At 43.1% G+C, this 23,815-nt stretch overlaps 2 protein-coding genes across 12 annotated transcripts in view; one reads left to right on the plus strand and one right to left on the minus strand.

Annotated features, from left to right (window-relative positions):
- The window catches only part of AURKA (aurora kinase A), a 49,980-nt gene extending 39,886 nt beyond the window's left edge, over positions 1–10,094 (minus strand). For 5 of the 11 annotated variants that reach the window (XR_011430795.1, XM_070247214.1, XM_070247212.1 and 2 more), the window contains exons 1-5: positions 9,653–10,079; positions 5,399–5,445; positions 3,251–3,527; positions 1,671–1,725; positions 132–323 (exon numbers count right to left, since the gene is read on the minus strand). Coding sequence is in view for 10 of the 11 variants with exons in the window: in XM_070247214.1 (XP_070103315.1) it covers positions 132–323; positions 1,671–1,725; positions 3,251–3,527; positions 5,399–5,440 (566 nt within the window). In the remaining variant the exon portion in view is untranslated. Of the gene's footprint in view, positions 1–131; positions 324–1,670; positions 1,726–3,250; positions 3,528–5,398; positions 5,446–9,652 lie in introns of all 11 variants that reach the window. The other 6 variants (XM_070247216.1, XM_070247213.1, XM_023626781.2 and 3 more) reach the window with 5 other exon arrangements.
- Positions 10,095–10,116: 22 nt separating this feature from the next.
- Positions 10,117–22,255, plus strand: CSTF1 (cleavage stimulation factor subunit 1). Its single transcript, XM_001489360.7, has 6 exons — positions 10,117–10,199; positions 12,740–12,939; positions 14,628–14,905; positions 15,065–15,262; positions 16,138–16,528; positions 20,031–22,255. The coding sequence occupies exons 2-6, from the start codon at positions 12,771–12,773 to the stop codon at positions 20,288–20,290; spliced, it is 1,296 nt and encodes a 431-aa protein (XP_001489410.1). The 5' UTR covers positions 10,117–10,199; positions 12,740–12,770; the 3' UTR covers positions 20,291–22,255.
- The last annotated feature ends 1,560 nt before the right edge of the window (positions 22,256–23,815 follow it).

A 23,815-nucleotide genomic window follows, 5' to 3' on the forward strand; every position in this document is an offset into this window, starting at 1 on the left:
TAGATAAATTTTTGAAAAATGACAAATTTAATAACTTGTTGCAGTACTATGAAGGAGACCCAAAAAGTTTAAAATTGTTTAATAATTAAGTTCTGTACACCATTCTTTTGCGTATGGAACTGAAAACTTACCTAAGGTGGGACTGTATTTCTACTTCTCTTCTCAGCTGATGCTCAACTCCTGCTTTCTCTAGTTGAGCTTTAAATAACACTTTAAGAGCCAGGATAAACTTGCTTTGTTTTTCTCTCGCCAAATAAACATTACCGAACTTCCCTTTACCCAGCGGACGACCAATTTCAAAATCTTCCAAAGCCCACTGCCTTCTAGGAAAGAATTCAAACATTTTAAAATGTGAAGAAAACTAATCTTTTCTAACAGTATGTAATGAGTAGCAGGCACACCCTATGAATAATTTTATATTCAAAGTTGTATTCGGTATGTACCACTGCAAGAACCAAGCTAATAACCACAGTTAATGAGTCGCCACAGACCTTAAACCCTCACTCCCCCACCTGCTATTGGCTGTATGAATCAAGTGACAAGGAAAATCTGGACTTTTAGAGCTGAAGCACTCAACAAAATGTGTCCCATGGCAGTAGGACTCACTCAAGAGAACAAACCTATTCGCAACACTGAAGACCATAGAAAGGACTAGACAAGTCACTGGAGAGGGAGGAATGCTTCAGAACCCTCTGCTGGCCTCCTGCCAGCTAACCACAGCCGCCACCTCCTCCATCCTGAGATGCTAACACTCTGGGGTGGAGAACCACTCTGGCAAAGCAAGTGGGATGGATCCCACAGGGCAGTTGGGGTGAGAACCGTTGGACTTAGATTCTCAGAAAGTCCTCCATTAGGCAGCTAAAGCAGAAAGTCTGTGGGTTCATTCCTGGCTCCTCCTCCTATGTTCTAGAGTCTAGACAGTTCAGAGTCCAACAGCAGGCTTTTAGAAAATATCTGGGGAAGATATTATAGCCAAGATTTATTATAAATAATAATTCTATTAATACTGTCAAATTACTCATACAGTCACATAGGTGTATAGAGTTGTGCAACATGACCACATCTTGTTTTTAAACAAGCTTGCACTTTTGTCTAATAGAAAAAAGTATAGAAACCTACATAAACCATATGTAGTAGTTGCTTCTGAGGGTAGAGGGGAACTTTTACATATTTCTGTAACAAGGTTTTCATACAAACTTTTTCTTTTTTTTTTTAAAGATTTAATTTTTTTTCCTTTTTCTCCCCAAAGCCCCTTGGTACATAGTTGTATATTCTTCGTTGTGGGTCCTTCTAGTTGTGGCATGTGGGACGCTGCCTCAGCATGGTTTGATGAGCAGTGCCATGTCCGTGCCCAGGATTCAAACCAACGAAACACTGGGCTGCCTGCAGCGGAGCACGCGAACTTAACCACTCGGCCACCGGGCCAGCCCCTCATACAAACTTTTTCTAAATTTGAAAAGCAATAGAAAAAAAATCTGAGTCTCTAATAAACATCAATCATTAAAATTCCTTCTTTTTTTAAGATTAGAACTTTGGAAACATGTATATTTCCTAAATGCAAATAAAGACCTTTTTATTTTTTAAAGAGTTCCCATAATTAAATCTGCAATCAAATGGTGTCATTCTAATGGAATGATAGCACCTAACTTTGTAAATAAGATAAAACTTACTTTTTTGATTCTTCGTTTTTCTCTTTTGATGCCAGTTCCTTTTCAGAATTATTTCCTATATAAGATAAGTTAAAAACCTGTTTGAGAATAACTATAGTTATGTTTGAATAACTATACAGACTATGTTAAAAATCGTGAATAGAGATGAATCAAAGAATAGTCACCATGTCAATGGTATGTGCAGAATGGTAAACCTGGGCTATTTTTGTTTTCTTTATAGGAAAAAAAAAGACTACCACACCCTAATCTGACTCCCACCAGGTGAAGGAAATCTTTACAGATTTCTAGAGTAAAAACGAGCAGATACGTATATATAGAGTTAGGCCCTCCGATAATTTAAAGACTCAAGACTATGCAGCTTCTCCCTGGACCCTCGGGTTCCAAATGCAGAGCTTCTAAGGCAGAATTACCAATCTTCCCGTCCCTGACAAGCTCCCACCTCATCACCTCTTCCCCTCTGGGCGGGTCAGCCAACTGCCATACGCTACATACAAATCATCAACAATGTGCGACAAAGCCAGCCACCTTCCTTCCACGATATTACTTTCCCAGGGGAAATGTAAAAATAGAAGCCACCAACTCAGCAGAATGTACAACCAACCAGCTGTACAACAGGGTGCTAAAGTCACTATTTCGTTATCCAGAGACGATCTAGGACATTTCCACTTACGTCTCCAGCCCTTCAAACTCCAGCAGTAGCACAGTATGCTCTGCTCGATACTTGAACGCAAGCCCAAACCGGGTTTGCCCTCCCTGGTTCACTCTCTCAGTTAAAGCCATCCAAATAAGCACCATCCCAATGTCCAGTTTATCGCCCAGTTCCATCCCAGTCTGCATCCTAGGTGAATGCTCAAGTTTGTCTACACCTCTCCATCCTGGCTATGTCTTTGGATAAGTTAATGCTTCTGAGTCTCAGCTTCCTCCTCCATAAAACTGAGTTAATAACTCTGACCACTTCATAGAGAGGTTACGAGGATTGACTGAGACAACGCGGATGAAGGAAGCACTTATCTCAGAGCCTGCTGTGTGTGAGCACCCAATAGCCGGTAGATAATAACTACAACATCCACCCTGCTCCACCGAGCAGGCCACTGCCATCTTCGACCTAAACCCCAGCGGCCTCCCTATCGGGTACCCCTGGGTCCAGCACTGCTACTCCCCACCTCATTCCACACATCCAGAGGAAGCTTTCTAAAAGGCAAGTCAGTCCCTCAAAAACCTTTCAACAACTTCCCAATACACAGGGGATGAAGCCCCACTCCTCAACACGGCCAGCAGTGACCTCGCCCAGCCTGCCTCAGTCCGTCCACTCCCCCCTGATTTCCCTCTGTGCTCCGAACCCTAAAACTTTTCAGTTCCTCAAATGTACTTTTGGGGTTGGAATCAGGCCTGTATTCTTAGCACAGGCCTGGCCCACAGGAGACACTGTGACTTCAATCTGACATCAGATTTTCTCCCCACCCTCAACAGAAATGATGTAAAGACTAGGGCTCCCAACAAGAAACACAAGTCTACACAGTGGCTTTTGTTTAGCAACTAAAAAGAATGATTATCCAATGAGATTCGACAAGCTGCTTTACCAGGGGCTGACGGCTGCAGCTGCTCACTCCTTTGGGTATTATTCAGTGGCCTGGGGACAGGGTGAGGGACACTGGTGGCCTGCGATTGCTTCTGCTTCAGGTTCTGAACTGGTTTATGGCTGGAGACAAGCTTCTGCGCTTGCGAAGGAACTCGGTGGGAGGAATTTGAAGGACACAAGACCCGCTGAGCCTGGCCACTATTTGCAGATAACAGAGTCTGAGGTAACTGCTGAGTCACCGGAACACGCTTTGGACCATCACCAAGTGGAACTGTAGTCTAGGTTGGGAGGGAAAAATAAAAGAAACTTCATGGTCTTTACAAACAAAAGCTGAATATTTTGAGAATTTCACGAAGTTTGTCTCCTAGTATAGCAAAATAATGAATTTCCCTGATAAGAGATGGAAGGGGAAAGCTGTTTTAATCAGCGCTTCAGGAGAATATGGTTAGTATATGGGGAAAAAAAAATACCTAAATGATACCTCCTACCCCATCCCCAACACCCCCCCTAAAAATCATGCTCCCATAAACAAATGTTCATTAACTAAACTTCCGTCTAAAGAGGGAGACATTAAGCACTAAGAATTCTCAATGACTTGGGAACTATTACTTAGCAAAAAGCTGCAGTAAAGAAACTTTATGCCAAAATCCCAATTCCACTGAAATTTCTTTGACAATACATATTTTAAAAAAAGACTGAAAGAAATACAACACGATGTTCAAGTGTTTATCTTTGAGTAAAGAAGTTTGGGAGGACAGTCTGAATTTTTGCATTTGCCAGATTTTCCCAAAAAAGCTCATTACTAATTTACTAATGTTTCCTTTTCCAAGTGCTTACAAAATGGATCTGAGCCAAAAAAAACTTTGGCAAAGAGGAAACAAACGTGGGTTCTTCAAAAAGTTATTACCAAAATTATGATTTACATGCCTGTAAGTGGGTTATCACAAGCTTAAAAATAGTTAATTCGAAGACTCTGAGCTAATCAAACTAAAATGGGGGGTAGAGGAGGGGAGACTTCCTCCAGCTTCAACAGACCAAATGTCCTCATACGTTAGAAAGCAGCACTGGGAAGGGAAGCCCCAGAGGCCAGCACCAGCTCGCTGGTATGAGAGCTTTACAAGAGAAGGTTTCCAACTTCAAAGTAAAAAGACAATTACCTCTGAAATTAGCAGCATCCACAACACAGTAGGCATTCAGGCAGTAACAAAGAAACATTTTAAATATAGAGCAATTTTTTAAAATGACCTTTAGCATAGGAATTGAGAATCAAATATAGTGACTCAAGTTAGCCTTTTTCTAAATTGGTCATTTTATATTTTCAGCCAGAAACACAGGATAATTATCCATTTATTTGAAGAAGAAGAATCTAAAACCAAGCCCGTCTCCCCAGCAAAAATGAAGCAATATTTATATTATGTTGATTTCCTAGAAGGAAAAAAATCTGGAGATTAGTTATATGAAAGGATCTTTATATAAGAGACTCATTCACCCAGTTGCTTCACATTTATTAAAAGCTAAGAGCCAGGGGTCTTGCCCTGCTAAAGCTTCCTGGATTCCAGCCTATCCCAATCGGAATTGAGCAGCTCTCCTCGGAATTACTCAGGCCCTACATACATATTGTAAGGCATAGTATTGGCTCACACACCTCCCCAAAAGGGCTGTAAGCTCTTCAAAGTCAAAAATAGGTGCTCTTCACCACTGTAGCCCCTACATCTGACACAGAACCTGGCTCAAAGTGGGTTCCTAGGAAAGGTTCATTAAAGGGCAGCTTGACACTCCTCTGAGTTTATCATCCCCTAAATCATGACCAGAACAAACTATGGCAAAGAAATCAATTTCTGGCAAGCAAGAAAGCACAGGCACGTATTGGGTGCCTATTGTGTACTAAATTATCATCCTGCATACAGTGGAGGAATACAGATACTTAAACAGCTAATTATAAAACAAAGCACAACAAAATAAAAGTTATGGTGAGAGAATCAACAAAATGTTACTGAATGCTGAGAAAAGTGATTAACTCATATCCAGGAATAGAGCAGAGGAATCTAAAGTTACAATCCAAAGTAAAAGGGAAAAGAATTCCAGATATGAGACCAATCTCCACTTGGCTTTTATAAATGTGATTGAGATTACAGATTATTCAATTTACCTTAACAGGCCCTGAAATGCAGTTTTCTTTAGATCTGTCCATGATGCCTGAAAAGAAAAAAGAACCTTTAATTTATACAAATCCACTTGCTTCAAAGTGTTGTTACTGGGGCCAGCCCCATGGCCGAGTGGTTAAGTTCACACACTCTGCTCTGGCAGCCCAGGGTTTCTCGGGTTCAGATCCTGGGCGCGGACATGGCACCGCTCATCGGGCCACGTTGAGGCAGAGTCCCACATGCCACAATTAAAGAAGAACCCACAACTAGAATATATAGCTGTGTACTGGGGGGATTTGGGGAGAAAAAAGGAGGGAAAAAAAAAAAAGATTGGCAACAGTTGTTAGCTCAGGTGCCAATCTTAAAAAAAAAAGTTCTTGCTGGTGACAATGTCCTGTGGTCATATTTAAAAAAAAAAAAAAGTGTTGTTATACTAGATCAAGCTTATAGCTCCTGATGCAAAAAGCCTCAACACCACAACGGAATTTTACACTTTTTCTTTGTCCAAATAAAGCTAAGGGAGCAATGTTTTGTCATGTGATACAAATAATGTACAGGCGGGGGGCCTTTCCCAGAAGACCAAACTCTCGCCTCTTATACTGCATCCCCAACCCTTCCCCCTCCACTTCACTCCAATTTCACCCTCAACTGACTCGTCCTTCTGCTCCATCATCTCCTCTCTAATGGATCACTTCCTTCAGTGTATAAAAGCCTGTTTCAATACCTGCTGCCTTTAAAAATTTTTAAAAAGGTCTTTTCACCCCATAACTGACTCAAACGATGGCCACATCTCTCGCCTCTCCTTTTAACAGCAAAGCTCTGGAACAGACATCCACACTCGTCATCTCTACGACTTCTCTCACCCTCCCTCAAGCCCACTCCCACAGGGCTTGTGTTCCCAGGGGGGCTGGGGGCAGGGCAGGAGCAGGCTCATGTCTGACTCCCACTGTCGCCAAATGCAAAGGTCAGTAGTTCTCAGCAGCATTTGACAAGCTCCATCACAGTTTTTCCACTCCTTTCTTCACTTACCTTGAAGAGTTGCCTCCCACCTCACCAGCTGTCCCATCGCAAACTCCTTTGCTGAATCAACCTGATTTTCACTTGTCTGAGTATCTGGGGTGACCCAGGAACCAGTCCTTGGACTCTCCGCTTCCCCATCTACACCCTTCCTAGGGTGCAGCACCAGGGCTACAGCACTAGGGCTCCGAACACCTTTACTGAGATAACGGGAATTTGCATCTTCTGCCCTAACCTCTCCTCCGACTGCCAGATTCTGTTATCTAATTATCTGCTCAGGATCCCCAAGAAAGGTCTGCCAGGCATCTCAATCCTGACACATCCAGAGGAAACCTCTCCTCACCTCCACACTTCTTATCCCCTCTGCTCACAGGAGCACCCTGAGCTCAGGCCCAGACCACTTTTCTTTTCCAGCTACACTCACTCCCTAGGTGAGCTCATCCAGTCTCCTGGCTTTCAATACCACCCAGAGGCTGAGGACCCCAAATTTCCATCCCAGCTCAGACCTTCCCCGTGAACTCCTAGCACCTACACAACATCTCCACCTGGTAATGAGAGAGGGATCTCGATTTTAACATGTCCCCAGCTGAAGTCCTGCTCCCTCCCACAACCCCCCAAACCTGTTCTCACAGAAGTCCCCACCTCAGCTGATGGCAAATCGTGCCAGTTGCTCAGGTCAAAAGTCTTGGTATCATCTTTTACACGGTTCCCCTCAAATTCCGTATCTAATCCATCAGCATATCTTGTAGGCCCCACCTCCAAAAGCCACTGCTCATGACCTTCACTCTCACCTGGTCAAACCACAATTCTCTCCCCTCGGTTATTTGAAACAGGCTCCCAAAAGTCACCTTGCTTCCACCATTGCCCCATTCTGGTCCATTCACAACACTGTGCCCAGTGATCCCATTAACAAGTCAGATATGTTGGTCCTTGGTTCAGGAGCCCCTCATTAGTTCCTCAACTCAAATTCAAAATCCTACTTGCATAGACAGGGCTATAAAGTCTCAAAGAATGTGGATCTTGACCATCTTTCTGATCTCATCTTCTCTTCTTGTCTATTGCATACCAGGCATTTAGGGCTCCTTTCTTCCTTAATGAAATCCCTGCCACAGGCCCTTTGTACTTCCTGTTCCCTCTACCTATTAGGCTCTTCCCCTAATACAAGTGTGGCTTGCTTTCTGCTCAGATGTCCTCTTTCAGACCATCTCTCTTTTATTTTTCTTCATACCCCTTACTTAACATCTTACATAACATTATTTACTGTCTCTCTCCCCGGAGTCAGACATCTGGCTACCTGCTCAGTATCTCCAAAGAAAGCAATCTCCATGAGAGCAAGGGCTTAGTCCCATTTTGTTCACGGTTGCTTCTCCAGAACATGCCTGGCACACAGTATGTACGCCAATGTTGTGGGAATGAATTACTCCATTAACAAAGCAAATCATGGGGCTGGCCCGGTAGCACAGTGGTTAAGTTCGTGCACTCCACTTCAGCGCCCCACGGTTCATACATTCAGATCCCGGGGGCAGACCTATACATGGCTTATCAAGCCATGCTGTGGCAGCATCCCACATACAAGATAGAGGAAGACTGACACAGATGTTAGCTCTGGGCCAATATTCCTCATCAAAAGAACCAAACAAACAAACAAAGCAAATCAATAATAAAAATAGTTTGCGACACTTAGTAAGCCCATACTGTGATTCACGTACAACCACCTATCCAGTAAGTAGAACATAAACTCTAAGGAAGCAGAAACCTTTCTGTATTTTTCTTACCCATTCATTTCACGAATAAGCAAATAACTCCACTTTGAAGATGGAATCACAGCTAAACAGCCTGGGTCCTTATATTAAGCAATGGGTTAGTAGAAACAGACAAAAAGGAAAAGGAAATATATGCTTGTGTTATGCAAACAATTTCACACACACTCTAACGCTTTCTTCACTTTCCCTAAGAATGACAGGCAGCAGAGGAACGAGATAACAGGGGCCTGAGGACAGTTATTCAACAGTCTGCTATGGAAGCTACAGACGTGCTCCAATTTAATATACTTTTCCTTCTCAGGGAGATGAATAATAATAAGCAGACTGAAATAAGATTCTGATCCAGAAATTCTGGAGAGAGCCCCAGGAAGACTGCTGGTGATTCTGGTCTACAGCCAGGTGCAGGAGTCACACCTTCGAAAGGTCCCTACCCTTCAAATCAGATCCTACTACTCTAAATGGGAAAACCGTGAGCTTTACTGGCACCGCGGGTTTAGACCTTTCCTTCCATGTCAAACCTGCTACTGTCTGCATAGATGGAGAGTGGAGAGGAAATGAGCATGTTGCTGAAAAGCGGTTAACTCAAAGAACAAGGAAGCCTGCGGAGGAGGAGGGAACATTAAAAGTCAAGGGCAGTAGCTACATCTACAACAGGACGACGTTTGTTAGAAATGGAGACTTTCAGGCCCAACCCCAGACCTAACAAATCAGATCCTGCATTTTAACAACACCCGCAGTTGACCAGCATGCGCCGGTCTGGATCACTAGCTCTCAATGAAACATCAGAATCACCTGGAGAGCTTGATAAATATACAGACACCTGAGTCCTACGCCCAAACGCTTCGGATTCATTAGGTGGGTCTACATTTTTAACAAGGACTCCCCGGTAATCCCGATACACAGGTGGTCCAGGCCTGCGGTTTGAGGAGCACCGGCCCAGAAAGGCCTCTTTGCGGAGGTTATTTATCCACCCACTCATCCAGCCAGCCAGGACGAGGGCCTTTCCCAGCTCTTCGACCACAGTGACCCCTAGTAAACCACATGACTGTTGCACATCTCCCGTGACGCTCCCCACTGCTGGAAGTCATCTTGCTAGTTCGATCTGTCTCCCCACCCCCAGTAGGACGTAAACCCCAAGACAGCAAAGACCTGTATGTGTTTCTTCTTCCCAGATGCTCCCCGAATACTAGAGTCCCATCAGACAGCACACCCGTCGCCCCCCACCCCCAACAACGCCATCCACTCCAGATGTCCAGTAAACACCAGGCGGCATCTTCAGGGAGCCTCAGTGCCCAGGGGCAGACGGGAGGGCGCCGGGAAAGCAGAGGTGGGGAACGCGGAGCATGAAGGGGACGGGGATGAGGAGGGGGACCCGGGGAGGAGGGGGACCGAGGGGGACCTTCTCTCCCCGACCCTTCCCTCGCCGGCCCGGCCGCCCGGGCCCGCCCGCCTTACAGAGCTGCCCCAGGGTCTACGCACCGGTCAGCTCCTGCCTCCGACCGAAAGCCGCCGAATCCTCCCGAGAGCTCAGCCGTTAAGATTCAAAGCCTTCATTTTAAATAGGAGTTAAACCCTCTGACCCCAAAGCTGATTGGCCTGAGCTGGAGAGGCGCTGCCTTTTGATTGGTTCAGAGCCAACTCGGCGATTGAGTCACGGCGGGGGCAGAGACGGCGCGCAGGCGCCCTTGCCCCGTAAGGCCCCGGAAGTGGTGGAGCCAACGGCCAGCTAAACCCGTGGCCGTGCTACCGCCCTTCGTGCTGTCCGGGATCTGATATTTGCTGGTAAGACAGCAGCCCCTTGGCGTCAGAGTTGTCGCGTAAAAGATAAAGTGAGAGGAGGTGAACAAACCTCTCGAAGGCGTTGGTAAGATGGAGAGAAGAGCAGGGGAGAGTGGTGCCGATCGATAGCGCAGCGCTCGGCGCCTTGTCCTGTGCGCGTGCGCAGTGAACGTGCGCTCGATCGGGCAGGATTCGCGCCTCCATTTTTCTAGGAGAGAGCGGGAGACGAGGAGAGCTGGATTAGCGGGTACCGGGGGCCCGGGATGCGGGGGGCAGCGGGGTGGCGGGAGCGGTGGGCTCAGGCTCTTCGGGGGCCACAGGAAGGAGGGGCGAGGCGGGAAAGGTCGATAGGGAGCGAGGTGGCCTTCGCCCCGAGTCGCCTGGCTGGGCCTGTACCCCTCCTCTTCTTCAAAGGCCTCGCTCCCTCCCTCCTTCCCTAGTTCGCCCCTGCGCCGGGGTGGTAGCGGAGCGTGCGGTGAGGGGTGCCTGTGTTCTCGTCCTGGTCCCCCTTCCAGCTCCGGAAACAGCAGCCCTGGGTCGGGTTCTTCCTGTCCTCGGGCCTCGGCGACCTCACCTGCAATTTGGGGACGCTAATTAGGCGCTTACCAGCCCAGCGAGCGAGCGTTCTACGGGAGTTGAGAAGTGGGGCTCGTCTTGTCTTTTCTTTATCCCGTTGTACGCCCCATGATGCTCCTGGCATGGGTGAAGAGACAGGATGGAATAGTGTTTAAGTTCTGGGCTCTGGCGTGGGCAGTCTCGGCGGCCACTTTAACCCTAGGCGAGTTAGCCACCTTTTACCTTCACTGGGTTTCCTAACCTCTGTGAGCCGATTTCATCATCTCGTGTCCTAGTATTGTCTACAAGCATAGATTTATGTACCTTTGCTTCCACATGTACTTAAACACATGTAATGATTTTATTCAGTGAGCTACTGCTTAAAAAGTGCTTAGCACCGTGTCTGGCAAGTGCTTAATTACTGATAGTTGTTGTTAACACTCATCAGTACGGCGCAATAAGAACGAAGGCTGGGGTCAAATAGCCTGGGTTAGGATTCAGGCTCTGCCGTTTGCAAGCTGTTTGATCCTGAGTGAGTTAACCTCCCTGGCCTCAGGTTGCCCATCTCTAAAATAGGATTAGATAAGGATTGAATGAGGTAATGTATATTAGTTGCTTACACGATATATGTTAGATACTGTACGGAACGTCTGATAAACTTTAGCTAGTTTTCAGTTTTTGAGGAACACCTCAGGTAGTGGTTAGGCACAGTGCAGTCTGCAGAGTCGAAGCTCCTGTGTTCTAGCCCTGGTTCCTCCAGGCACTAGTTGTGGGACCACGGGCAAGGTATTTCCCCTCCTCGTCTGTAAAAAGATTACAGGACCTCCTTTATAAGGTGGTGTCGAGGATTAAGTGAGATAAAATATGATAAGCACTCAGTAAATGTCAGCTGTTCTTAGGATCAATAGCCTCAGTAATTCTCCAGAAGGAGTTGTGTAAAAAGAAAACGTAGATCCCTACCTCTTCCTCTAACACCGCCACGTCGCCACCTCCCAGAGTCGCCCCTGTAAAGTACGGCAGTGCCAGGAGGTGCTGGTGTGGCCGCTCCCTCGCTCATGCCGCCTCTTGCTCGTATTCCTCTCTCCTGTGCTCTGCCTTTCAGTTTTCTTCTCTGCCACAACTACCTGTCTGCAACTTTTATTCTTTATTACTGTCCCCAGGCTCCTGCAGTTTCTGTTAATCTGTCCAAATGTGCACATACAGACAGACATTAATTTTTGATAATCAAATTTTCTAATATCCACCAATTCCTGTCCTTTTTTTTTTTTTTTGCATAAACCCAAAACCGTTATATACAGTTTTCTGTTTCACTCTAAGACTGAGGGAGAACCTAGATACTTGTAAATCAGTCTAAGTGCATCATCCTTCAGATTTTTTCCATTTTTTTAATAATTTTCTTGGCCATATCCTACTTGCCAATATTTTATTAAGCAATTCACGTTTCAATCTTTCAAAGCATTCAGCTTCGTTGTTTTCATAGGACAATACCTTTTTTGCCCTTATATTTTGGTTTACTATCTAACTCAATTATATAATTTAACAAGTTCAGTTGCATTAAAACATGTTTTAAGAATGAACATAACTGGGGCTGGCCCCATGGCCTAGCGGTTAAGTTCAGCATGCTCTGCTTCAGTAGCCCAGGTTTGCAGATTCGGTTCCTGTTTGGACCTATGCCACTCGTCAGCAGCAATGCTGTGGCCATGACCCACATACAAAATAGAGGAAGATTGACACAGATGTTAGCTCAGGGCAAATCTTCTTCAGCAAAAAAAAAAAAAAAGAAAGAAAAAAGAAAAGAACATAACTGGTATTAGTAAACATACAGCTCAGCTGGTGTCTAGACATTGACAATAGCAGCTGTCTTACCTATTGCAAACACCAGTCAGTGTTTTATTAACAGAAGAAATGGAAGATTCTGGGATAGCAATAAAGAATAAAAATTGCAGGTGGGTAGTTTGACATTGAGGAAAAGTTGAAGAGACATTCTGTAAATATCAGCTAACATGATTTGAATTATTTCTTTGTGCCACTATGCTCAATGCACCATCTTGTTTAACCTTCACTAACTTATTTAACAGCTGAGGAGTTTGATCTTAGAGAAGCGAGGTCACTGACCAAAGGTAATACAGCTGGGAGAGCTGGGATTTAAGCCTGCAAGTCTGGCCAGATTCCTGTGTTGCTTCTGTGGTTCAGTGCCTCTGCCCTTCACCATCCACTTGTTTCCTCTTGCAGCTGCAGGGAAATTGTCTTCCACGGCTTCAAGATGTACAGGACTAAAGTGGGCCTGAGGGACCGCCAGCAGCTCTACAAGCTGATCATTAGCCAGCTGCTCTACGACGGCTACATCAGCATTGCTAACGGCCTCATCAATGAGATCAAGCCTCAGTCTGTCTGTGCGCCCTCGGAGCAGCTCCTGCATCTCATCAAACTAGGTAGCTTGGGAATGTAAAGTCATTGATCCCATGGCAAGGTTTTGGATGTTTTCACAGAGCTGAATTTTTCGAAATTATTTCTGTTTAATTTTGTGTTTAGTAGGTATCAAGTACAGTATCTAGATACTGAAGGAGTAAGCAATGTCCAGATTATAAAGATTTCCAGCCGGTTCTCGCCTCAGGATCCTTATACAAATTATCTGAAGCTTGCTGTTATTGTATTATTGACCTTCAAGTCTCAGCTCAGATGTCATCTCAGAGTCCTCTTCACCTCTAAGATAACCCTACTGTCTTCCCTGTAACTCTGCAGTTACTCTAAGACAACAGTGCCATTTCCTTCATAACAGAATCAGTGTCTAAAATTTCCTTTACTGTTTTGGGTTGTTTCTCACACAGTCCACACCTCCCCCAAAGAAGTCTGCAAGCTCAATAAAGAGCAGGACCTTGTCTTGCTCAGCAGTATATCCTCGAGCTTGCCTGGGTCACAGAAAGCACTCGATAAAATACAGAATTACCAAACACGTTTGTACCCTTGGACTTGGCAATGCCACTTGTGGGAATTTGTCCTGAGGAAATAAAATGAATATAACTGAAATGCCCAACAATAGGGAATTGGTTATAAATGTTCCTTTTTTTTTTTTTTTTTAAAGATTGGCACCTGAGCTAACAACTCTTGCCAATCTTTTTTTTTCCCTGCTTTTTCTTCCCCAAATCCCCCAGTACATAGTTGTATATTCTAGTTATGATATGTGGGATATGTGGGATAGTTGGGATATGTGGGATGCTGCCTCAGCATGGCCTGATGAACAGTGCCATGTCCTCACCCAGGATCCGAACCGGTGAAAGCCCGGGATGCTGAAGCAGAGCGCGGGAACTTAACCACTCAGCCACAGGCCCAGCCCCTATAAATGTTCTTATATCCATAAAATTGGATCCAACAACATGATGTAGGTGAACATTTATTATGCTGGCCAAATGTTTACTGCGTATAATTGAACAAGTAAGTTACAACATGTTGTAGTGTGGTTTCGTTTTTCTATTTCTATTAAGAAGTGAAACAACTGTATGCATGGAGAAAGGTCCAGAAGAATTCATACCACTATGGTAACAGTAATAATCTCTGGGTGATATAATATGAGGACATGTTTATTTTTCATCTGTATTTTTCTTACACTAATAAACATTTTTATATGATATATAAAATTAAATTTAAAATGCATATTCTTGATAAACTTGAGTCGATATAAATAACATTCTTCCAAATATGTTTCACTAGTGTTAATGCTAACAACGTATCTGACTGAATGAGCTTCAGAGCTGCTACTCACAGGTCTCAGACTGAAAATATTAAAATCTAGAATGGGAAAAAATGGACAGTTTAACTACAGAACTGATTTTTATTGAGTTTCTGTAGTTGTGGTTAAAGTAGAAGATTTTAGAGGCAAAAATCAGAGGAGTTGACTTGACCTGTTGGAGCCTAACTTCCACAACCCATATTGCCTTACAGTGTTATCACTGTGCATGCGCCCAGACCATTGTACATAATTTTTTCACAATATTAAGAGTCATGCAGCACCAAGAAATAGTAAGTGAACATTGGCAAACATCTTTCCCAATTTGGATCCAAAACTTTGTCTTGGCCTTTGAAAATAACATTTTTTTATGCCCTTAATTTTTACTCCTTTCAGGAATGGAAAATGATGATACTGCAGTTCAGTATGCAATTGGTCGTTCAGATACAGTTGCCCCTGGCACAGGAATTGACCTGGAATTTGATGCAGATGTCCAGACTATGTCCCCAGAGGCTTCAGAGTATGAAACATGCTATGTCACATCCCATAAAGGACCCTGCCGGGTAGCTACCTATAGTAGAGATGGACAGTTAATAGCTACTGGATCTGCTGATGCTTCCATAAAGATACTTGACACAGAAAGAATGTTGGCCAAAAGCGCCATGCCCATAGAGGTAAAAAACCCAGTAACTTCCTGTTTGCCTTTTGTTGCTCATTCTTGGCAGAATGAGAGAATAGTTTAAACAGCTTTAAGTTGGCATAGTTGTAGCTTGTGTGCTTTCAGTCAAACTGATTTTGCACTTTAAGCATCTCTTCTTTTCTTGTTGGTCTAGGTCATGATGAATGAGACTGCACAACAGAATATGGAAAACCACCCAGTGATTCGAACTCTTTATGACCATGTGGATGAAGTCACGTGTCTTGCTTTCCATCCAACAGAACAGATCCTTGCCTCTGGTTCAAGGGATTATACTCTTAAATTATTTGATTATTCCAAACCATCTGCAAAAAGAGCCTTCAAATACATTCAGGTTAGGAATGTTTGGAAAGGAGCTTTACGTTTTTTTCCTCAGATACGAGATATTGTATGACTGTTCTCCTTTTAAAAGTGGTTTCCATGGTCATCCTCTAAAACGAGTACAGCAGCAAGGATGCACGCTGCAGATAGCACCTAGATCCATTTCTATTGGCATGTGGTTCACATGCATCACGCACCCACTTCCTCTGGCTGGTCAGGGATACTGCTGGTCACAGTTCATGTGACAAGGGTTCAGAATCCATATCACTCTTTAAAGGTTGCTGATTCCTGTTTGAAGACAAAATACAGCCAACTTCACTAAAGTACAACTTATGGGAATCAAAAAATTAGTCAGTTGAAACTATCAGGTGTTGACTAGAAAAGTGATGTTTGATGTACCCTATTTTGAATATGCAGTTCAGAAATACTAATGTTTTAGTAGTGGCTTCCACCTTTTAATAATTTAACTTAATTTTTTATTCAATATTTGAAGTCCTGAGACAAATTAAAGAAGGTATTCTTATGTACAAGTTGTGTTTATCTTCCTTCATTAATCATGTGTAAATGTATCATAGATTGATACTATTCCGTTTTGAGTTCACCCAGTGTTCATTTGCAAGTAATGTTCACTTTTATGGTTTTTGCAATAATCTCACCATTAAAGGGGCTTCTGAGTCCCTTTGGGGACACTATTTGGAGAGATTTGGAAATCTTTGTTCGAATGATACATTGATGTATTCCAAAAAGTTCTTTGTTCCTTCTCATGCCTGTATAATATCTGATCGTTGGTTTATGGATTTTTTGCATCCGCTAAATATTTTCTGCAGTTCCTCTGGTTTTAATTGTTCACCCGTTGGTCACTTAATGTTAATGTCTCTGTCCTAACAGGAAGCTGAAATGTTACGCTCCATTTCTTTTCATCCTTCTGGAGACTTTATACTTGTTGGGACTCAGCATCCTACTCTTCGGCTTTATGATATCAACACATTTCAATGTTTTGTCTCTTGTAATCCTCAAGATCAACACACCGATGCTATATGTTCTGTTAATTACAATCCTAGTGCCAATATGTATGTAACTGGTAGCAAGGACGGCTGCATCAAATTATGGGACGGTGTTTCAAATCGATGCATCACAACTTTTGAGAAAGCACATGACGGTGCTGAAGTCTGTTCTGCCATTTTTTCCAAAAATTCTAAATACATTCTCTCAAGTGGAAAAGACTCTGTAGCTAAACTTTGGGAAATTTCAACAGGACGCACGCTGGTCCGGTACACAGGTGAGTGAGAAATTGCTGTTGCTTACATTTCTGTAGCATTTTACAGTTTCCAGAAACTCTCTCTTAGATCAGAGGAAACCAAGGCTTAAAGGTTAAATAGTTTAGCCAAAGCTACGTTTAGTAAGAGGCAGGGCTGGAAACAGAACTACAGTTTCTTAACTTTGCTCTTCTCGATACATCACAGCTTTAACTAGATCTGATTCCGTGTAAGTAACATTTGAGAACCCGGTGGTCCGTTTGTAGACCAATGGCCTGCCCTTTTGCCACAAAAAAGTGAAAGCGTCCAGAGAAAAGCCTCAGTGAGTGGATCTCAGTAAGCGTACGCAGTAAGGAAAGAAGGACTGAGAGGGAAGGTCTTGGCCCATTCCTGAGCGCACAGAGGTGGCCCCAGATGAGACCACAGTGCTCTGAACCTGGATATAAAGTGAGCCCTTCAGGGGCTGGCCCCGTGGCCGAGTGGTTGGGTTCGCGCGCTCCGCTGCAGGTGGCCCAGTGTTTCGTTGGTTCGGATCCTGGGCGCAGACATGGCACTGCTCGTCGGACCACGCTGGGGTAGCGTCCCACATGCCACAACTAGAAGGACCCACAACAAAGAATATACAACTATGTACGGGGGGGCTTTGGGGAGGAAAAGGAAAAAATAAAATCTTTAAAAAAAATAAAAAATAAAAAAAAATAAAGTGAGCCCTTCAGACAGAAAACCAGACTTACGTTCAGCAGAGTCCCTCAGTAATTCATGTTGGTCTCTAATTGGTAGCAGTTAGGCCTGTGAGCTCTTTTTATGATAAGATCTATTTAAATTTATCCTATCACTGGTGGTCAGTGTTCAAGTCTAGTTTTTTGGTAGTGAATGTTGTTTAAATATTGTGTCTCATTCTTCTGTCCCTGTAGCAGCAAAGGCTGGTGTTTGGTAGAACACCTCCAGGAGCCCTCAGCTAGTTTCCTCTGTTGTGAGATGTTTGTGTCATACACTGAAACCACCATGACCATAACTTCAAAACTCACAAGAAAATGACATTGTTTTAAGGGGCTTTCCTGTGGTGTTATTAAGTGAGCAATTTAAAGAGAACTGAAGGGTTGGTGACATCTGAACCACTAGGGTGCAGCATAACCTTCCTTAGATTTCTCTCATTATAACCAAAGTTGGCTCCTGCCACCGCTCTGGCTTCCCGTGTAGATGGTAAAACTGGCAAGTTTGGAAAGAGTTCACTTTCATCATAATTCTTGGAGACTTTGTTGAAACGCTTACTTTTGTATGAAGCTATTTTGAAAAATATCTCTAATTACTACTATTAAAGGACTGTGCTTGTTGCAAAAAGAAGACACAGAAGTCATCAAAGTAAAAGTGGGAATGCCTTCTCCCTCTTCAGAAGTAACAGCCACTGCTTGAGTGTGACATGTCTACAAGGGTATACACCAGACTGCTGACAGGAATTTAGTATATTTGTTTTGCTTTATGAACGCCTGTGTTGTTTTATGGTTGTATGTAGTTGGTTTTGGTGGAGAATTGAGGTTTAAATTTAAATTAAATTTTAAAATTAGATGACACTGAATTTTTATGCAAATTTCCTTTTTTCTCATTTACAGATTAATACTACTTGTGTCAGCACATTCAGATCTGTGTTTCCAGTTTGAATGTTTAGTTAGAATTCAAAGGGCTTTTAAAATAAGGAAGAGGAAAAATTATCAAGTAAACATTAGAAATTTTGACGTTAAAAAGTAATTTAAAACACTATACATGAAGTTTAAATGCTGGGCTAGGGGAAAAGTATTCCTAGCATGTATAATAGAGATATGTCAGACATTGGTCAGTGAACCCAAGGAAAGATGGATGACCAGCCTCATTATAAACCTAAGAAATGAAAATAGAAGGATTCTTGTGCTCATCAGATTTTAGGAATTTAAAAGGTTGATATTATCTAGTATTGATAAACATTTCAAGAAATCACATTTTATTATTAAGAATGCTAATTGGTAAAATATTTCTGAAGGGCAGTTTGATGTCATATCAAAAATTTAAATATATGTATTTTTGACCCACTGTGTGCACTGTTAGAAATTCAACCTAAAAAGATTCTTGGGCAAGCATGCACACGCACACATAGAAAGATGTTCATGCCAGCATTATCTGGAGGAGTGGAAAGTTAGAGACAGCATAAATGTCCACCAAGAAACATTAAATTAATTTAGGTTGTGCATCCTTTAACAGCATGCAGCCTATAAAAATACTCATAGTAACATGTGCTGAGCACTTGCACTGCAAAGCTGGATGTGCATTATACCTCATTTTAATCCTAACAATCTGTGGGTAGCTGCTGCAATTACATCCTCATGGAACAGAGGAAAAAAATTAAGGCTTGGGGGTGTTAAGTATTATTTGTCCAAGGTCACATCACTAATAAGTGTTGAATCCAGATCTGACACCAAAGTTTGTCTTTTTATCCATGAAGTTGTGTTCCCTCTTTAGAGCTCTCCATTACATAGTGTTGAATAAAAGCGTTGTATGATGTATGCTCTGGTGTGTATAAATTACAAATGAGTGTACAACACATAGAGATATTTGGAAAGGGTATTCATCCAAATATTGACTCTGGGTGTAAAATTATCAGGCAGTTTTTATTTTTTATACTTTAAATAGTACTTTAAACGTAAAACACGTTTTTTTTCATGGTCATAAAAAAGCATAAAGCTTCCTTTTGGAGAGCGGATGTTCATACATCCCAGTAATTCTATTCCTAAGAATTTAATCCTAAAGAAATAATGTGTTCTGTGCAAAGAGAGTTTATCACAGAATTACTTTCAAACTAGATGGATACAAACTAGATGCCTTGCAGGAAAAGAGTTACTAAATAAATAATGGTGTTTCCAGACAATGGGATACTCTGCGCCCGGTGACAAATATGGAAAAGTGTATCCAACATAAAATTGGCTTAGACTGATAGACAAGACGTGTATATAATGTGGCATCCGTTTTGGTTTTGTTTGTTGAGGGGGGAGTGGGGGGCGGGGCGGGATTAGTCCTGAGCTAACGTCTGCTGCGAATCCTATTCTTTTTTGCTGAGGAAGACTGGCCCTGAGCTAACATCTGTGCCCATCTTCCTCTACTTTATATGTGGGACGCCTGCCTCAGCATGGCTCAGCTAGTGGTGCCGTGTCCGCACCTGGAATGCGAACCAGCAAATCCCGGGCCGCCAAAGCGGAACGTGTAAATTTAGCCACTGCGCCACCGGGCTGGCCCCCAGTTTTGTATTGTTTTGAAAAGGTGTTTTTATGCCTAGAAGTACATCAGAACGGTAACAGAGTTGCCTTGGATGGTAGGCCCAGGAGTGATTTTCATACTTTTTTAGAGTTTCCAAAGTTGCACAATAACTGTGTATTACTTCAATTTTAAAATGCTGTTTTTACATCAACAGTGTTAATAACAAAAGTAAAACAGTCAGAGGGTCTGAACTTGGAGAGCTAGCCAGGTGTCCAGGCCCTTAACCTCTCTGTCTCTGTGCAGGCGCTGGCTTGAGCGGGCGGCAGGTGCACCGGACGCAGGCTGTCTTCAACCACACGGAGGACTACGTGCTGCTGCCTGATGAGAGGACCATCAGTCTCTGCTGCTGGGACTCGCGGACCGCCGAGCGCCGAAACCTGCTCTCCCTGGGCCACAACAACATTGTGCGCTGCATCGTGCACTCGCCCACAAACCCCGGCTTCATGACATGCAGTGACGACTTCAGGGCACGGTTTTGGTACCGGAGATCAACCACGGACTAGAGCCACCTGGACTGAATAGGGTTCTTTTCTCGAGGGCCCGTTCCTCCTCCCCCGTGCCCCTCACCAGCTCCAGTAGTAAGTCATTGTGCCAGCTTTGGCGGCGTGCTGCCACCTCTACACCCTTCTCGGATTTGTACAAAAGAATCTTTTTTTACCTTGATGTAGAATCATGGTGGAAAAAGTGGAAACGCAGATCTGTGTGGTTGTTCTGCATTCACTGATTATTACAGTGTGATTTTCATCGGTTTTGTAAATACGGGACTTGCCGTTTCTCTTGACTCTGGATCATTTGGAGAAGGATAGAGTATTAAAGTGCTTTTCTAGATCTCGAGTGGGTCTGTCACGAGGAATTCTCATCTGGTTATTCTGTCAACTTCTGTGTCTATTCTGCGTCTTTGGTTTTTTCCTTTCAGAATACACTTTAGCAGATAAGTAGTCGTGCAGCTCTGAGAATCAAGAGTTTGTGCCATATTAAAACCATTTGAGAGAATTTATCGGTTCTCTCCTAAAGGGACATCATTCTGATAATAAAGCTCAGATCTGCAACTTTAGTGTCACACATTTTTCACTTCAATAAAATTAATGGCCGGTTTTTCCTGAGGATTTACAGGAGATGGATCTTTCACCATGTCGCCTGCATCGTCCTTTCATTACCTGCAGTGCTTATCTTCGGTAAATGTATTTCTAGTAAGAGGATTACCATTTGATGGGAAGCATAATTGAAAATATATCCAATCTAATCAAAATTAGGCAAGCCCGTTGCTCCTCTCAGGTGTTGCTTATCTTCACAAATGATTAACGTCAGTTAACTTTGTTCTTGTGTCATTTTAAATCTTATTTTTCCGTTCCCTTCAGCATGAACTGTAACTACTCATCGTGGACGCACAGAGCAAGTGTGTTCTCAAGATTTTTTGCAATTAACCAACTGATAAGAGATTTCCTTTTCTTGAAACTTTGTAGAAGTGACACTCTTTTTCTGGACTCAGCTCTAGCTGGGTCCGGAGAGCCCTGAACTCTTGTCACAAAGATAAACTTCGGTTTATATTTATCCCCAAATACGAATGGCTCACAGTCTGGGTAGGAGTGCCTAGAAATATAATCTGGGATTATTTGATAAAAGTGTTAAGTAGATTAAAGTTAAAATAATTGTTTTATGTTATAGGAAGTTTAAATTCTTCTAAAGTTTATTGCATATAAATTCTGCTTTAATCATCATCCTTGAGGATCATTTTACCTCTTTGGTCCATAAAAGCATTTTAAGCATTCTTAATGTGTTAAATCACTGGGTTTTAGTGCAGATTTCCAAAGAGCCCAATTTTTTGATCCATAGCGAGTTTAAATTTATTTTTGTTTTGTATCCTGGTTCTCCAGTACTTAAACTTGGCCATCTGTGGGTGCTGCTGTGGTAAGATTAAAAGAAACCTACTAAATAGGAACAAGGATAACCAATTCTACCAAAAAAATTAACCAACCAAAACTCCCTGCTGCTTTTTCTGACCTTTTTTTGCTCTCAACCTTTGAAACTTTCAAGCCGAGATTTAACATTTCTGTGTTATTCTGGTCTGGCACAGAAGTCGTTCTGTGGAATGATCACACTGTACTCCTGATACAAGTTCCATTGGGTGTTTTTAACTGCATGAATCAAAATAATGTCTACTTTTTCCAGTTTTTTGGAATAGTCTCAGCAATGGGTCTCTTTACAAAATCAAGATACTTTTGTGTGTTTCCAAAATAGACTTCTTTTATTTTTATTTTTTTCTCTTAAAAATCACATTAATGTTTTGAACTGGTGTAAATACCAGCAATATTACATGGACTTGGTGTCCACACATCACTAATGTACCACATGACGCCCTGGCATTTAAATGGTGAATAATATCCAGTCAGGATAAGAACTTATAAATTCTATGTAAGTTTTTAAAGATAACGTGATTTCTGAAATAAACTTTTTGTATATAATGGTAATTTAAAGCTAGTTCTTTTGTTTTTTTGGAGCTTGCTTTGAATGTTTCCACATTTGAACAGAAGTTCTCAAACAGCAGTTATGACTTTGGACTGGTACTTTTCACAGTTTCTTTAGTGCTTTTTGCTAGAAGTTAGATTTTTGTAACTTAATCACCTTTAGCTCTGTATCTTCATTCTACTCTCTATGAATTTAAAGACTTGAGTGTAATCCCATTTCTTTCGATCAGGGAAAATGGCCTTTTGCCTTAAACTGGTTTCCCTTAGGAAGGGTGGTGGTGGGGGAGAGGCAAGTCCAATCTCAGCTCTGTTATTGACTTGTTGAGTAGTGAGGCGAGTCATTTCTGCTTGCGGCTACAGCTTCCTTCTCTGTGATTAGGGAGCTTAATCAAAATCAGCCCGAACATGCACTTCAATCAGGAAAGCTCTTTTTTTAAAAAACATAGCGTGATATAAAGAGATTTGGGGCAGGAGGAAGGCATTTAGTTTTAGAGGTGAGGCTTCCATTTCTGAAGAAACAGCAGCGCAGGTTCTCTGAGAGCCCTTTCAGTACAGACCTGGATAGAATTTATTTGTAATCTCTAGATAGATGGCTGAGCTAGCAAGAAAGTGAGGGAATTTCCGAGAGGCAAAAACAACCAGGAAGCACAAGTCCAGAGGACTGATGGTGACAGAGCCGCTGGTTGTACTGAGGATGTTTGTCGATCCCTTGTAGCCTGATTTCTGAGCTCTGAGTCTTCACAGGGTGGCAACTTTGATCAAGATCCAGAAAGCCCAGAACCCAAAAGGTGTGCGCCCCCCCAACCCCAAGTGAACGTGACCAAAACCCTATTACAGGAGAAGAGAGAAGAAAGCTGCCTGGCTGTGTAGGCTCAGGTCTGTGGGGAGGGGTCCGGGGGCCGGCAGAGGGGAGGGTCTTCCCTCAGAATCCCATCCAAGCTGTTCCTCAAGCAAAACTGGAATAACTCACACTACTTACATGGCTTGGAGAGATGCAAGCTGAGAATTTAAAGCAACTCCAGTTGGTAGTGGCCATGAGTGCCTGACAAGCCAGCACAGCTTCTCTCGGGAAGAGCACGTCTTAACTCCAGGCCTCAGCTGATCCTCCAGGTAAAGCTCTAAGAACCATGGGTTCACTATCAAATACACGACGGAACAGCCACGGTGGCGAGAACCAGCAGAAGCAAGAAACATCCGTTGAAGCCTGTTTCTCAGTCACCTTTTGGCAACTGTACTCCGCTTTCCGCCGGCTCGCCGTCCAGTGACTGCTTGCCTGTGCGTCATGTTCCGCCCTGACTTTCCTCATTCTCCCGTCAACATTCAGCCCTTTGCTCCAGCTTTGTGCCCCGTCTACACCCACAGCGTCTCGTTTTTTTCAAGTCTTGCTCTGATTCCTTTTCCCTCTCAACTTTGGGATCAAAATTCGGGCTGTTAAACTGAGTCAGCAGTAGTAATTACAGTAGCTGTAGCGCCCCAGTCCTGTATCATCCCCACATTAGGGTATTTAGATGAATTTGTTGGCAATTTATGAAATTCTACTTGGACTGTAAGAGCTCTTTTTGA

This window comes from Equus caballus, chromosome 22 (genome assembly GCF_041296265.1).
Source record: "Equus caballus isolate H_3958 breed thoroughbred chromosome 22, TB-T2T, whole genome shotgun sequence".
Lineage (NCBI taxonomy): Eukaryota > Metazoa > Chordata > Mammalia > Perissodactyla > Equidae > Equus > Equus caballus.